Below are 14,901 nucleotides of genomic sequence, written 5' to 3'. Positions count from 1 at the left end.
GAGATTTTTCACTCTGTCCTTTCTGACTCTACTTCTTGAGGTTTTCAGTCTCTCTCTCTTTGTGGTTTCAACTCTTTCTGAGGGTTCTCTCTCTCTCTCTCTCTCTCTCTCTCTCTCTCTCTCTCTCTCTCTCTCTCTCTCTCTCTGTGACTCTTTTCTTGAGGGGTTTCTCTCTCTCTGTGACTCTACTTCTTCTAAGGCTTTAGTCTCTCATTCTCTCAGTGTGTGAGTGAACCCACTTCTCCGTAAGGTTTTGACTCTCTCTCTCTCTCTCTCTCTCTCTCTCTCTCTCTCTCTCTCTGAATGCACTTCTTAGTGAGGGTTTATCGCTCTCCCTCTCACTCTTTGATTCCTCCTCCTCTCTTTAGGCTTTCCTCTCTTTCCTTGCTCTCTCTTTTTCTCTGTGACTCCACTTCTTGATGGTTTCTCTCTCTTTCTCTCTTTCAGTATGTGTGTGAGACTCCACTTATCCTGGAAGTTTTCTCTCTATATTTGTGTCTCCACTTAGTCTAAGGGTTTTTCTCTCTTTCTGTAACTCGACCTTTCCTTAAGGTTTTCCAATGGGGGGGGGGTTAATAATATTAATCTGGAGGCGTTATCTGTATGGTAGTACCACGTAGCTCGGTGTTATTCCATCTGGGCGGCGGCGCTGCAGAGTTTTGCAGCCACCTTGAAAAACCCGGGAACCGCGCTTATTGAACAAGGGCTCAGTAGATTTCGATTTTTTCGCACCTTATCTCAATAATAGTAGAATGCGCAACTTATAATTGCCAAAATGCGCACAGGAATTCTTCAAGAGAAAATGGAATAACATTTCACTGGTAAACAAAGCATTATTTTGTACTAGCCACATTTTTAGCAGTAGATCCGTTTTCTCTGCTGACATGTCTTATACTCTCAGCAATATATTGTGGCACATAAATGTAGTGGCAGTTTAAATATTGATATCAAAACATTATTAATGATTTATATACCACATAATAAAGATCTTGTTCGTTATTACTGCGATACATAAGGACATCTGCTGTATTTTGTCGGTCATTAAGAATTAGCCTATATGCACATGCAGGCCTGTAAAATACTGTCTTTGCCATCAGTTTTTCAGTTTTCGATATGCAGGAGCAGTGTTAGAGTTGTTTAACAAGATGAGATCAGCAAACATGGCAACTCAACGAAATTCCCAAACACCACGACGTCACACTCTGTGAGAATATTTCAGGACGATGCAAACAAAACATAGAAAACATCATCTGTTAGAGTTCAAAATGAAAATAGCTGTATTTTCGTATGTGTAACAAATCTTGCTTTGGTTTATGTTTTCATCAAACAATATGTCTCACAGATTGTTGATAGCAAGAAAATTAAATCTGGTAGTTAGGACCTATGCCCTCAAAATATTCATTTGGTTAGCTGCTAAATCATTTAAAAATTTTTCTAAAGTACGACATATTTCGAATATATAAAAATAATCTCTCTCTCTCTCTCTCTCTCTCTCTCTCTCTCTCTCTCTCTCTCTCTCTCTCTCTCTCTAAGGCTTTTCACTCTGTCCATGTGTGTGACCTTGTCTCCTTGAAGGTTTTCATCCCCCTTCTCTCTCTCTCTCTCCTCACTCTCATTCCCTCATTCTCTCATTTTTATTTCAGTTTTTATTTGTCGCATTTGTTTTTACAGCTGCGTTTTGTTTGTCTGAGAATTTTATGGCCTCTTATTTTGAGCTTTGCACTTTATTCTTGGATATGCTTTGTTTTTCTTTCATTTTGTTTGTTTTGACTTTATTTCTTGCCTCTCTTGTTTCACCCATTTTTTTCTTGGACTCGTTCTTTCTCCCTCTTTTTTTTTTTATTTTATTTCGTTTGGCCGCCGTTACTGTCGACGGTTTCGTTTACTCTTCTATCGACTCCGGACTTTTGTACAATGATCTGTGTTTCTGTTAACTTTTCTTTCATTAAGCTCAAAAATTTCTCTTTCATATTTTTCGTGCTGAAATTTCTCATTACTCTCTTTGTAGTTTGCCGAGACTTTATAGGTATTAATTTATGTAAAGAAATAGTTTTTCGTCCTTATAATGTCTTAGTTTTCATAGCCGAAGTCTTACTTGCGGACCTTGCTCTGGAGGCGGCCCTTAACACGAAATAATAGCATACTAAGACAAACTCGAGGAAGTGTATCATCACGTTATGTATGTATGTATGTATGTATGTATGTATGTATGTATGTATGTATATATATATGTATGTATGTATGTATGTATGTATGTATATATATATATATATATACACATACGTACTAATATGTATGTGTATGCATACATACATATATATATATATATTATATATATATATATATATATATATATATATATATATATATATATATATATATATATATATATATATATATGTATATGTATAATGAATATTTCAGTGTAAAATTGTTTTCCAAAGTTATCGATATTCTGAAATATTTATAATTATAAAGCATGATGCATTATAAAGCATGATGCAGAACTAATATCTTATAATCATTTACTGAATAGTTAAGTAAAGATTTTGATTAATCGTGCATGAAGCGTTTGCATTAAATACAAGTGGAAATGTGTTGGTGCTGTCAGAATTAACGAATTTATTTTTCCATTAAAGATTATGATTATATCCTCAAAACGCCATTAATAATAATAATAATAATAATAATAATAATAATAATAATAATAATAATAATAATAATGTTTTAGTAATGATTTAAAACGCAGATAACAAGTGAAATATTAAAATAAAATCAGTTTATATCCATTCAGGATTTAAGTTTTTTAAATAAAAATGTACAGAACTTCCATTGAATATAAAAAAAAAATTCCCCACTGACGGCCTCTGCTGTCTTCTAGGCAGGATTTTTTTTTTTCTGGGATATAATTTCTTAGGACAAACATGTTTTGGCGCACCAAAAATTCTTTTGCTTTGTCTTTGGTCTTTTCAAAAAGAAAGTTCACAGTGGCATAATCTGGTGCTATCCTGTAACTAGAAATGAATCTAAGGACAAACATGTTCAAGATCCTCTCTCCCTACCAAAAAAATAAAAAAGTAATTTTTTTCGAAAACATTTTACAGCATCTCTGCTATAGCTTTCTCTCTCTCTCTCTCTCTCTCTCTCTCTCTCTCTCTCTCTCTCTCTCTCTCTCTCTCTCTCTCTCTTTCTTTCTTTCTTATAGATGACGATTTCTGATAACTAACATGTTTGACCCTAGCCCCATGCCACCCCCTACAAAATCGTACGGTTTTCCGGCTTTCAGAACGTCTGCTATTGCTTTTTCAACAGGAAATCTTATATTTCCACCACCCTATGTATAAATCTGTCTCATCGAGAACCGCTAAAACTCTCTCCCTCCCTCCCCCATCTCCCTGTTTCTGCCCCCTGCCCCTCCCATTTTCCTGCCCACTGCTCCTCCGCCTCCTCTGCACGGAAAACGCTCTCAAGACTCTGGAGTGGAAATTGCATTTTCTGGATGGTAGATTTTGACAATAAAATGAATAATAAATCTCGGAAAAATGTTTCTTTTTCTTTTGAGAATCCAGAAAGATAACCGTTTTTCTTTACCAACTTAAGGAGGGAATTCTTTTTGTAAAGACAAAACAAATACGGAAAAAGGTTAAATGGTATCAGCAAGGAACGGATATCAGTGACTTACTTGCATTAGGTATACATGCCAAGTTATTTTTCCTGGTACACATACTAGTACACGTGCGATCTCGGCCAGAGAGAGAGAGAGAGAGAGAGAGAGAGAGAGAGAGAGAGAGAGAGAGAGAGAGAGAGAGAGAGAGAGAGAGAGAGAGAGAGAGAGAGAGAGAGTAAACATAGCTCAATTTCACTAAGTAAAATTCATTATTCGACATAAAATGCCGGCCCCCGCCCAAATATGTCTGTTACACACTCATATAACTTACGTAATTTTGTGTGGAACGAGAACACCCAGGGCCATATTCGTACGTCATATTAAATATGAATGTTGCTTTTTTACAGAGTTTCCAGTACGGTTGTTCGTAATAAGCCTGAAATGAAGGGTACGGCACGAGTTTGAGAGATACGTGGAAAAATGGAGACGTTTCCTAGAAACTGATAAAATGGGCGTTCTTTTGAATAAAGCTAATCAGATTAGCCAAATGAATTTGCATGAAAAGAAAATGAATGCAAATCAAAATAAGAAATAAAAATATAGTAAGTGCCTGGGAAGTGGATGAGAGAAAGCCTGGAAGGCGAACAGAAATTTACAGGACAAGGACTGAATAAATGAAATGAAGAAAGAAACCACATTTTTAAGAAATAAAAATAAGCGTAAGTTTGTAGTTGAATAGGGCAAATGAACCTGAAAATGAAACATTTAAAGAGAAACGATTTAATTTCCATCGCCGTGATCTGAAAGGCCGCCAAGTCGCTTTGGAACTTGAGAGAGAGAGAGAGAGAGAGAGAGAGAGAGAGAGAGAGAGAGAGAGAGAGAGAGAGAGAGGATCAGGTGGCAAAGAGTTGATTGGAGGCAACAAAACGGCCTTCATGGTTGAAACCAATTGTGTTTATTCAGTAACAAGAATTGGCATGAAAAGAAAGCAAAAGCCCTCTCTCCCTCACTCGGCGCAGATGCCAAGCACAAGCATGCACTCACACGTGTGTGTGTGTGTGTGTGTGTGTGTGTGTGTGTGTGTGTGTATTTGGACGAGGGAACTGCATAGGAATGAATGAGAGAAATGGTTCTCCTTTGTATAAGGGTAAAAGTGATAGAAAAGTGTGTAATGATTAAATAATGCGCGCATAACCTTGCTTAGTATAGCAGGGACATGTATGGTGGGATTTTGACAAAGATGTCACTAATGACAAATCTGATTAGGGAAGAACGTTGTGGGTTTGCAGGGAAGAGGTTGCCTGGATCACTTGTTTACAGTGTTTGTTTTGAAACAGTTATGAGAGAAGTTTGAAGTGGAGGGAGGAGCTCTGGGTAGCATATACAGTATATAGACCTAGAGAAAGCTATAAAACTGATCGAGTTAATGTGGGAGGCGTTGACGAAATACAGCATAGAGGGTAAACTGTTGACTTTTTATGATGGAAGTGAAGCATGTGGTAGAGCTTGGAATTACCTGTTTGTTGTAATAGTCGAGACGAAACTAGTGTGTTATATCCGAGGCTATGTAGCCTTTCTATGGATGGAGCGCTGAGAGAAGTTAGAGAAAGAACAGTAAATCTCGTTGCAAAGTTATGGAATGAGAAGATGGGTCATGAGTGGTGTGTGGAAGGGCTGATATTATCAGACAATGCAGCACCAGTTGGGAACAGTGAAGTGCAGAATTTAGTGAAAGGGTCTAATAATATTTAGAAGAGGAGATAGTTGAGAGTAATCGAGAGCATGGGTAATGTTATGAGGGTAAATAAGAATCATGGAGATCGACCAGTGAAGGACAGTGAGAGAATGGAAGCAGTAGATTCTTACAAGTAAAAGGGAGTAAAAATTCCAGATAATGGTAGAGTGAGAGAAAATGCACCAAAGAACAGGGTGTGCGAGACAGTAGCAGGATGTGTGCTAAAGGTTTGGGAAAAACTAGGAAGTTTATGGACGCTAAGGGTGGAATGTAGGAGGCAATTGTTGAACCGAGTCTTTGTTATAGAAGTGAAGTGTGAATGTCGAAATAAAATGAAAGGAGAAAAGGTAGAATCTATAGAAATGAATTATTTCTGGAGTATTTATGTTATAAGGAGATTGCAAAGATGAGCAAAGTCTAGATATGTATGAGTGGTAAAATGGTTAGTGTTCGAAAAATAGCTGTGTCAGAGAGTTTGTGATGGTTCAGTCATGTGGAAAAATTGAGGCCGGTGAAAGAGTATAGAATCTGGAAGCATTGGAAGTAAGGAAGAGAGAAAGACCTAAAAAGGATGAATAGATGATGTGTGATAAAAGTATTGGAAAGGAGGATCTTTGACATTCAGGAAGTATGTGTTTATGATAGAAATACATTGCAGCACTCTGTGTAGGAGTACGAAATGGGCCGGTGTTGAGGGGTTTTTCTGCACAAAAGGATCGTCGACGATACAGTAGTTGATTGTGAACGTGGCCATAATCATTGTGTTTTTGTTTTCTTAGGCTCCAGCCCTGTTAATGAAAATGGCTATATACGTATATATATATATATATATATATATATATATATATATATATATATATATATATATATATATATATATATATACATACATACATACATACATACATACATACATACATACATACATACATACATACATATACACATATACAAATGCAGAATCTCAAACTTATGCGGTGAGATTCAAACAATGGGTTGGGGCAATGTTAAAATCACTCTAATTGTTCTCCATTTGAAATCAGATCTTTGTAGACAAGTATATCCAATATATATACACACATATATATATATATATATATATATATATATATATATATATATATATATATATATATATATATATATATATATATATATACACACACATACACATACACACACACACACACGTATAGCCATTTTCATTAACACACGAGTGTATGATTGAATTTTTATCATATCACCGTGATTTTTTTATGCACAAATATTAAGCTACAAATGTCGTTTAATATCCAATTCCCTCTACCTCGGAAATAATGTATATATATACATAATATATACATATATATATATATATGTATATATATATATATATATATATATATATATATATATATATATATATATATATATATATATATATATATATATATATATATATATATATATATATATATATTTATTATAATTGAATTATAATTGATAATGGTTCGTCGTCTCACGGACTTGAAGACGACGAACCAATTATCAATTATAATTCCCTTTGGTATATATATATATATATATATATATATATATATATATATATATATATATATATATATATATATATATATATATATAATGTTGATTTCGATGTAGGACTTTGTAGTGACAAGCTAAGGGTGGCTCCAGTCTGATTCCCCACCGATTCTTTGTAAATAATTGTAGTGGACTTCTAAGTACATAGTATTAGTGAATGTTTCGTGTTTATGATTTTCCTAGCCGTGTTATATATAGAGATTTTTTTTGGCAGGTTTCTGAAAATTATTACTTTTATCCGAGATCTTCCTTTCACCTCTGTTATGGCTTTGCTTCTTCCTTTATTTCCCGTATCGTTTGCCAATGCTAAACCCGCAACGATGCATTCCTTGAAAAATCTTGCCCTCGCGATTGATTTGTTTGCCTCATCCACTCCGTCATCCGTTCACTGCCTTTGGACTCGGTTGCATGGATGATGCTTCCTTTGTGTCTGGAAGGGAAATGCAGCGTCATGTCGTCTTCAGTTTTTATGTGTTTGCATCTCGGATGGCAACAATGTTTTTCCTCCAACCTCGATTCTTTCTGCTCAAATTGACGTCGGGTTTGCGCTCAGGGGGTCAGATTCGTCCGATTTTGAAAAAGGCAACCTTGGTTTCGGCTTCAGTATACTGTATGTAATTTACCGTGCATTATTATTATTATTATTATTATTATTATTATTATTATTATTATTATTATTATTGATGATGCTATGATAACTATTATTTTTATTAGGCGAAATTTGAGAGTGAATGAATTTTTACAACAAATTTTGTTTTTAATGTGAGTATTCACCAAGGTTTCTATACAATTTCTCATGAGGGATTTCATTGGAATATCTGGCAATATTAACCGAATGTATTCAAAACTTCCTTAAGTACTTTCCTGTTGATAAATAATGTACTTACACCCTTCGTATCTTGAGCAACAATTTTTTTTTCAATCAAGTATGAAACACGGCAGGACTTGACAAGTAGCGACGGATGCAATTGCTGACTGTGCTTGCTTTACCTTATTCAACACACGCACTTGTCTGTATGTATACTTCTGCTTAGTTATGCAAACAATACCGTGGTCAGCGCTGAGCTCAAACACCTGGGAAAAAGATCCGCTGAATCAAGTGCCGTTAAACATTATTATGGAGAAAAATTGCTATAAAAAGACATATTTATAATAACAGAAGTAAACATAAAAACCTTACGGTTCAGGTGGCATAGAAAAACCTAATGGAAAAGACCTTAGAAACGGCAATTGGAATCTAATCTACAATAACGAAATTTGGACAGAATATTAAGGTAGTTGAGCAAATGTCGCACTGGCACGATGCTGGGATGTGTGTTTACTTATTAACGCTGCATGCGAGCCTTCTAACACAGCTATACACGGATTCATTTTGGCAGTAAATGATATTTAATAATAATAATAATAATAATAATAATAATAATAATAATAATAATAATAATAATAAAAGCAGTGTGTCTTTAATTCACGTATTGCACGTGTGGCATTGTTAGTCCACAGGTAGTAAACTCCACATTAAGACTGTCGTCGCTGGTATTTATTGAAGCATTGTAAAATAAAGTTACCTTATGATACACAGTGTCCTTAGGATTTGGACTATCCGTCTTGGCCGTCTCTTATATTTCGTAATTTTTAAAGTTTTGGCACAGTATGAAAAAGAATTATTAATGATGGTAATATTCAGATCGCCAGTATGGGAATCGAACCCAGAACCATCAGTTGGACTGCCCGACAAGTATCAAAAAAATTGAACTAAGTATTTATTCCTTGAGATATGGATGCAATTCTTAAAACACTGAAGTTATAAATTGCCTCATAAGTAGCGTCAGGTCTAATCAACGTAGAAGATATACCGCGTTTCACATATTGATAACATGAAAAAAGGACCATTCTTTGTTAGTGTCTCTTAGGTGCCAAATTGAAATTATGCAAAAGCAATTATAAAATACACGAATGCATGCATGACTCCATGAATACGCAAATGACTGAGGGCGCATTAATTCAGCATCTCCGATGAACCAGTCGGTTAAAGTCGTTTGCGGTGAAGGTTTTAGAAATGAGTTGTCTGAATAGCAATTTGCAGCTGACCATTGCAAGAACTGGCTCTATATATCGTGGGGTTGGGTTGCAAGTGAGCTCGATGAAGGCTGACCTGGTGTGAGACAACTTTATTTTATTTTATGAAGCTCCATCATCCATGTCGGTGTAAATATATTGTTGAAGGAAAAGCAGTGCATTTCGATGTAAAGTTATACTTTTCCTGAAAGTAAAATAAACCAGTAGAAACAATTTTAAGTAAAGTATGTGTAGAAATCTAAATACCAGTTCAGCAGTATCTCCATCAGTCTTGCACTTTCCCCCTCGCATTCATGCGCAAGCTTTTCTCACCGACATTCATTTACAGCTTTCGCTCTGTCATAAATTTAGAATGCACTCTGTTCCCTCAAAGCTTATTATTTTTTACAGAATGAGCACCTCTTTACGGTTCTAGGTCACTTAATTTATAATCCTGTCTCCTTTACAAACTGTGGATGGACATTTCAACTGCATTCAGAGAATCGCCCATCTTCTCTTTCCATTCAAGTAAATTCATTTCAAACTCTCATCTATAAAAATCCACTTTGTGAATACGCTCACTATTATAATATCCATTATATGTGTGAATTTCTACTTTCTAATACGTTCCTATGTATCGTTGTACTTTTCTGTTTCCTTGCATTGATGTGAATCCTCTCCGATTGTTATGTGGGACCATTCTAAAGATTTATTTGCAGTTTTGTCCCCTTGTTGGTGTGTGGTTTTCCCTTAAACATGCAGGTTTTAAAAATGGCAAATGTTAATTGTCATACTCTGAATCCATTCCTAGTCCTCTTATCTTCTTCCTACGAACATACTTTCCCATTTTAACAGTGTACATCTGTGTCCGGTCACAAATCCTTGGTAGATGTTTTCAGGTTTTTTTTTTTTTTTTGCAGTCTGTATGCGCAGTCTCTTTTATACCCTGCATCCATATTTATTGCTTTAGTCCGTTACCCTTTACTGTGGTTTTTATATCTAACGGTATGTGAAGAATATATTATTAAATACCATGTTTTGAGACAGTTTTTTTATCCTTTTAGGAAACATTCTGTGATCAGTACCATTTCTTAGGAACAGAATTCTGATTATGTCTTCGGGTATCCAACAATCGGCTCGCTTTTCCTGCTGCCTGTATTGATTAGCAGAAGTACCACTTCGCATATTCTGGCTGTGGCCTCGTGCTGCCATTTATACTTACAGATGAACTACACTTTCTCCTAACGCCATGGTAGGGTTTACAACGCGCAAAGATAAATAAGCGTACAGTTATGCACAAAGACTTACAGACTAACAAAGTCTTGAGTTTGATTTACTTTATTTTTTTTTTTTAATTATAAATTTTACTGAAGAACCTTACGGGCTGCCGTAGAGCAAGAGCCCGTGCCAGCACAAGGCTGGATTAATCTAAGATGACGACGACTGAAGAACCCGATCGGATTTGTTAATGATGTTTTCTTTTAAGCATAAGAAATGTCGGTTCATGTAGCAGTGAAAGGACGCAAAACTACCATTTGCTCATCGTTACCTGAAAATCCATTTTAAATCAAACGTTTTACCTGAAAATCGGTAGTTTAAAAATCGAAAGAACATGTCTTCGGCGCAGTCGTTTTATGCTGTATGAAACTCAGCCACGGCCGTGAAGAAATACGGCCCGATGGTGGCATGTGTTTTTAAAACCAACCATCTGAGGCTAGATGGCTGCAATTTGCTATGTTTGATGATAGGAGGGTGGATGATCAACATACCAATTTGAGCACCCTAGCCTCAGTTTTTATTAGGATCTGAGGGCGGACAGAGAAAGTGAGGACCGACAGACAAATAGCTATGTCAGTGGTTTTCTTTTACTGAAACTAAAAAGGAGGAACTCAAATTGCATATAAATATGTGCACAGAATATATCTTTTACAGCTCTTTGAAATTTTTTTCACGAATTGTTAACTTTGTTGGAGATTGAGGGAGGTGGGAGGGCAGTGGAAAAAACTGTAATCAATTTCCTGCCATATTCAAGGATGAATAAATGTCTTGATTTCCTTCTACAGATAGGGTCATAATAGAATTGAAATCTGATAATCTGCTTTAATGAGAATTTTTCGGTAATCGAAATAATTCTTTGACTAGTTTCTCTTTCTTTCTCCTCTGCATACCACTAGAATATCTATGAAGGTTTTATTTATATACACATTTACATATTTGCAACTGACCATCTGGTACTCTTGTTCTTTTTGTGTACTTTGTAACCTTTTCATCTGTGTATCATTTGTGCCCAGACGATGCGTTTAAATAAACTGGTACTGCCTGTCATTTTCCTGTTGATTCACTTTATATATATATATATATATATATATATATATATATATATATATATATATATATATATATATATATATATATATATAATATAAAATTGTTGATAAATATATGCAAAATTAATATTCATTTTTATACTGTACATGTTTCTGCAATGTGAACGGGTAAGATTCCGTTTTATGGTTAAGTATATATTCGGATTAGTTTGTGACCTCGTGATCCAGGATTTACCGTGGATTAACCTTTTGTTTTTTCCCACTGGCAATTAACCATCTGGTATTTAATGTTATACATGTTTTTGGATTTTGTAACCCTAAATTTTAGTATTTCTTGTTGTTTGGTCTTGGGTTCAGTTTGTGACAGCTCGATCCCGGATTATCCTGGGATTATCATCTGGTATTCTTGTTCTTTTGTTTATTAACCTTCTTTATATCTGACAACTGACCATCTGGTATTTTTGCTCATTTTTTGTTTACTTTATAACCTTCATTATATCTGTGTCTCATTATATAGTCCCGGTAATTGACGATGCGTTAATAAACGTGTTTGTGTTTTTAATTTTCGTTAAACCCTTTTAGTTTGAACATTTTATATTTCTGTTGCCTGTCATTTCATCCTTGTCGGTTTTTTTCAGCCTGATGATGAGGTTTTATTTATATATAAAGAATGTTCTTCCTGGTCTTGGCAATATTATTTATCATTATATATATATATATATATATATATATATATATATATATATATATATATATACTATATATACAACATCATTTAATCAGCTTTTGTCCTGGTTAAACTAACTCTTGTGCTTTCTTTACTTTGTTGAGACCCTTCCTTTCCCTTCCTTTACCTTTCTCATTACATTCTCTCAAGCTCTCTCTCTCTCTCTCTCTCTCTCTCTCTCTCTCTCTCTCTCTCTCTCTCTCTCTCCTGTAATATATATATATATATATATATATATATATATATATATATATATGTATATATATATATATATATATATAATATATATATATATATATATATATATATATATATATATATATATATATATATATATATATATATACATATATACTGTATATATGTGTGTGTGTGTGTGTGTGTGCTCGTTTACTTTTTATTTGAAACATGAATCATCTAAAGGAATATATATCCATATTTATTTTCTGTAAAATAATTTTTGGAAAACGCAGAGAAATAGTAGTTAGATTTGGTTCGAAATGATGGAAAAATTACTTTTCTAAATGGGCCGGTAATGAAGTCGAATGTATTATCATAATAACATATATTTGAGCTTCAATCCTTTTTTAGCCTTTTAGAGGAGAAAATGAATATATCTGTGGACTTAATTACGAAATTTGCATTCCTAAATTAAAATGATATTAATGATTTTGGGTAATTTAGAAATAGACTTCATTATTTTTTCTTTGTTTCCGAACCGATCCCGACCTTCTGACCTCCAAAAGGAAAAATTATTTTTTAAAGAAAAAAAATATTATCAATTAAGCTGGTTTTTTCAAAGGCCGTTCTGACAGGCATTTATTTTCTCTTTTGATTTTGCTTTGAATTTTTTTTTTTTCAAAGTTGTATATTTGATTAGAGATATTTTCATTACGTTCTGTCGGGCTAATATATTTCTTTTTTGCTCGTTTTCTGTATGCATTACTCGTAATATTCCATGCTCTGTTTTTATTCTGTTTGGAGTTGTTTTATTCAATATAAGACTTCTGGCGGAGAAGCTCCCCTCTTACAGTATTGCCAATGGTTTTTTATCTTTTCAAGTGAATAGGAGACTTCAAGGCTTCTCATTTTTTTTAATCCTTTCGCTGTGTAGTTCCTATTACGTGCATCGATTTTACTCGTTTATTTTCTTGTAAATTTTCCTTCTCCATGGAATAGAAGTTTGGGTTTATCATTGGTGAACCATAACGTTGTAAGTTGTCCTTTGGTATTTCGTTGTGATTTTGGCGCTTTTGGTTTTATTCATATTGCAGTTGGATTGAATTGATTATGTTTATATGAATCTAAGTATTTCGTCTGTTCTGTGCTGGTTACTCGCATTTCCATCCCATTTATTAACTTGATATATGATATGGAACACATGTACGGCGTACGTTATGGTACTTCAAATGCCAGAGAATTGCAAAATGAAATGGATACAACTTCCATAATAGTTTAGAGAAGACCCATTTTCCAATTGCCGTGGACTGAAACGTCTCCAACAATAAGTTATTTCCTACTGCATAATTTTTTTTTCGAACAGTGTTCATCCACATCCATTGCAAAGAGTTCCCTTGTCATGATCATTTGGCTGCAACCTGTTAATTTTATCATCCAACCCTTCCTGTTTTCACCCACACGTCCTATGTTGCATTTCAGATGATATATATTCTAATGCATGTTGTCCCTCTGTAACCCAGCTCTCCATGTCCTCATATATTTCGTGCCCTTAATTCCAATTCAGGGGTCATCTGTACTCATCCAGGTCTACCTCTTGTTCATCATCTCAGCCATTTCCCTTCTCTAACCAAGCTTTAACCAATGTCATCCATTTCAGGTGCTGTTCACGCCCGAGACTTCAGAAAGAGTCAGTGCATGGCAGTTGGCGATGGGTCCGGCCATGTCACCCTCAGTCTGCCGCTCATCACGGAGAAGGACGACCCTAATTACTGCGGTGTCAGGACGAATACGGTATGTAACTTCTCCTTTACACACACACACACACACACACACACACACACACACACATATATATATATATATATATATATATAGATAGATAGATAGATAGATATATAATAGCCTCAGTAAGTGACTCAGCCTGAATGGGAGGCACTATTTTATCACCTTTTAAGTGTCTCAGTTTGGAGGGGAGGTACCTCTCAAGTGATTCGTTTTACAGGGAATAAACTGCTTTCACTCCCTCTTAAGGGGCTCGGTTTGCAGGGGAGGTGATGTTTCATTCCCTCTTATGTGACGTAATTCAGAATCAAAAGGAGACCCTGCTCTGCATGGCTTCATCTCGTCAGGGGCTGCTTGGAAGGGGAGTGCAGTTTTGTGTTGACACTGTGTTCTCTGAAATAGAAAATGGTTCAGTATGGAGTTCCTTGGTACCTAGCGTTTTTAAATTAGGATAAGTCTGTTGCAGCGATCTTATGGTTGGTCTCATGTAGGATACTCTTGTTACATTGCCTGATATGTGTTCAGTTTTATCACTTAGACTTGTGGGTAAGAATTCCAAAATTGACATCTGTCAATGTTTCTGTCCTTTTGGTAAATTAAATTAGTCGTCCGTTGATTTTACAGCACTGCATTACTTTTGTAATTTTTTTTCAGAACATTAGGTTTCTTATTTAATGGCTTTTATATACGTAATTATTCATATTATTATGTTGGTTTTCATTTTGATTAATAACATAACTTCCCTGATTGATAACGAAGTAGAAGGAAGAAAGGGACTGAGGCAAGGACTTACGGAAGGAAGTTCAAAGAGAGATTTGTTGAAAAATGAAAGCCAACTGGTTTTAATTCCCTGCAGTAATTTGACAATAATATTGCTATAAATAGCAGTATTACTACAGTGTGGCGT

At 34.9% G+C, this 14,901-nt stretch overlaps 1 protein-coding gene across 1 annotated transcript in view; it reads left to right on the top strand.

Annotated features, from left to right (window-relative positions):
* Positions 1 to 14,901, top strand: part of LOC136848808 (uncharacterized) — a 533,962-nt gene that overhangs the window by 431,813 nt on the left and 87,248 nt on the right. Inside the window, exon 3 of the mRNA XM_067121467.1 lies at positions 13,870 to 14,003. Within this exon, the coding sequence (XP_066977568.1) occupies positions 13,870 to 14,003 (134 nt within the window). The remainder of the gene's footprint in view (positions 1 to 13,869; positions 14,004 to 14,901) is intronic.

This window comes from Macrobrachium rosenbergii, chromosome 2 (genome assembly GCF_040412425.1).
Source record: "Macrobrachium rosenbergii isolate ZJJX-2024 chromosome 2, ASM4041242v1, whole genome shotgun sequence".
In the NCBI taxonomy this organism is placed as follows: domain Eukaryota; kingdom Metazoa; phylum Arthropoda; class Malacostraca; order Decapoda; family Palaemonidae; genus Macrobrachium; species Macrobrachium rosenbergii.
Note: the sequence above shows the minus strand (reverse complement) of the source record. Positions and strands in the feature narration are given on the sequence as shown.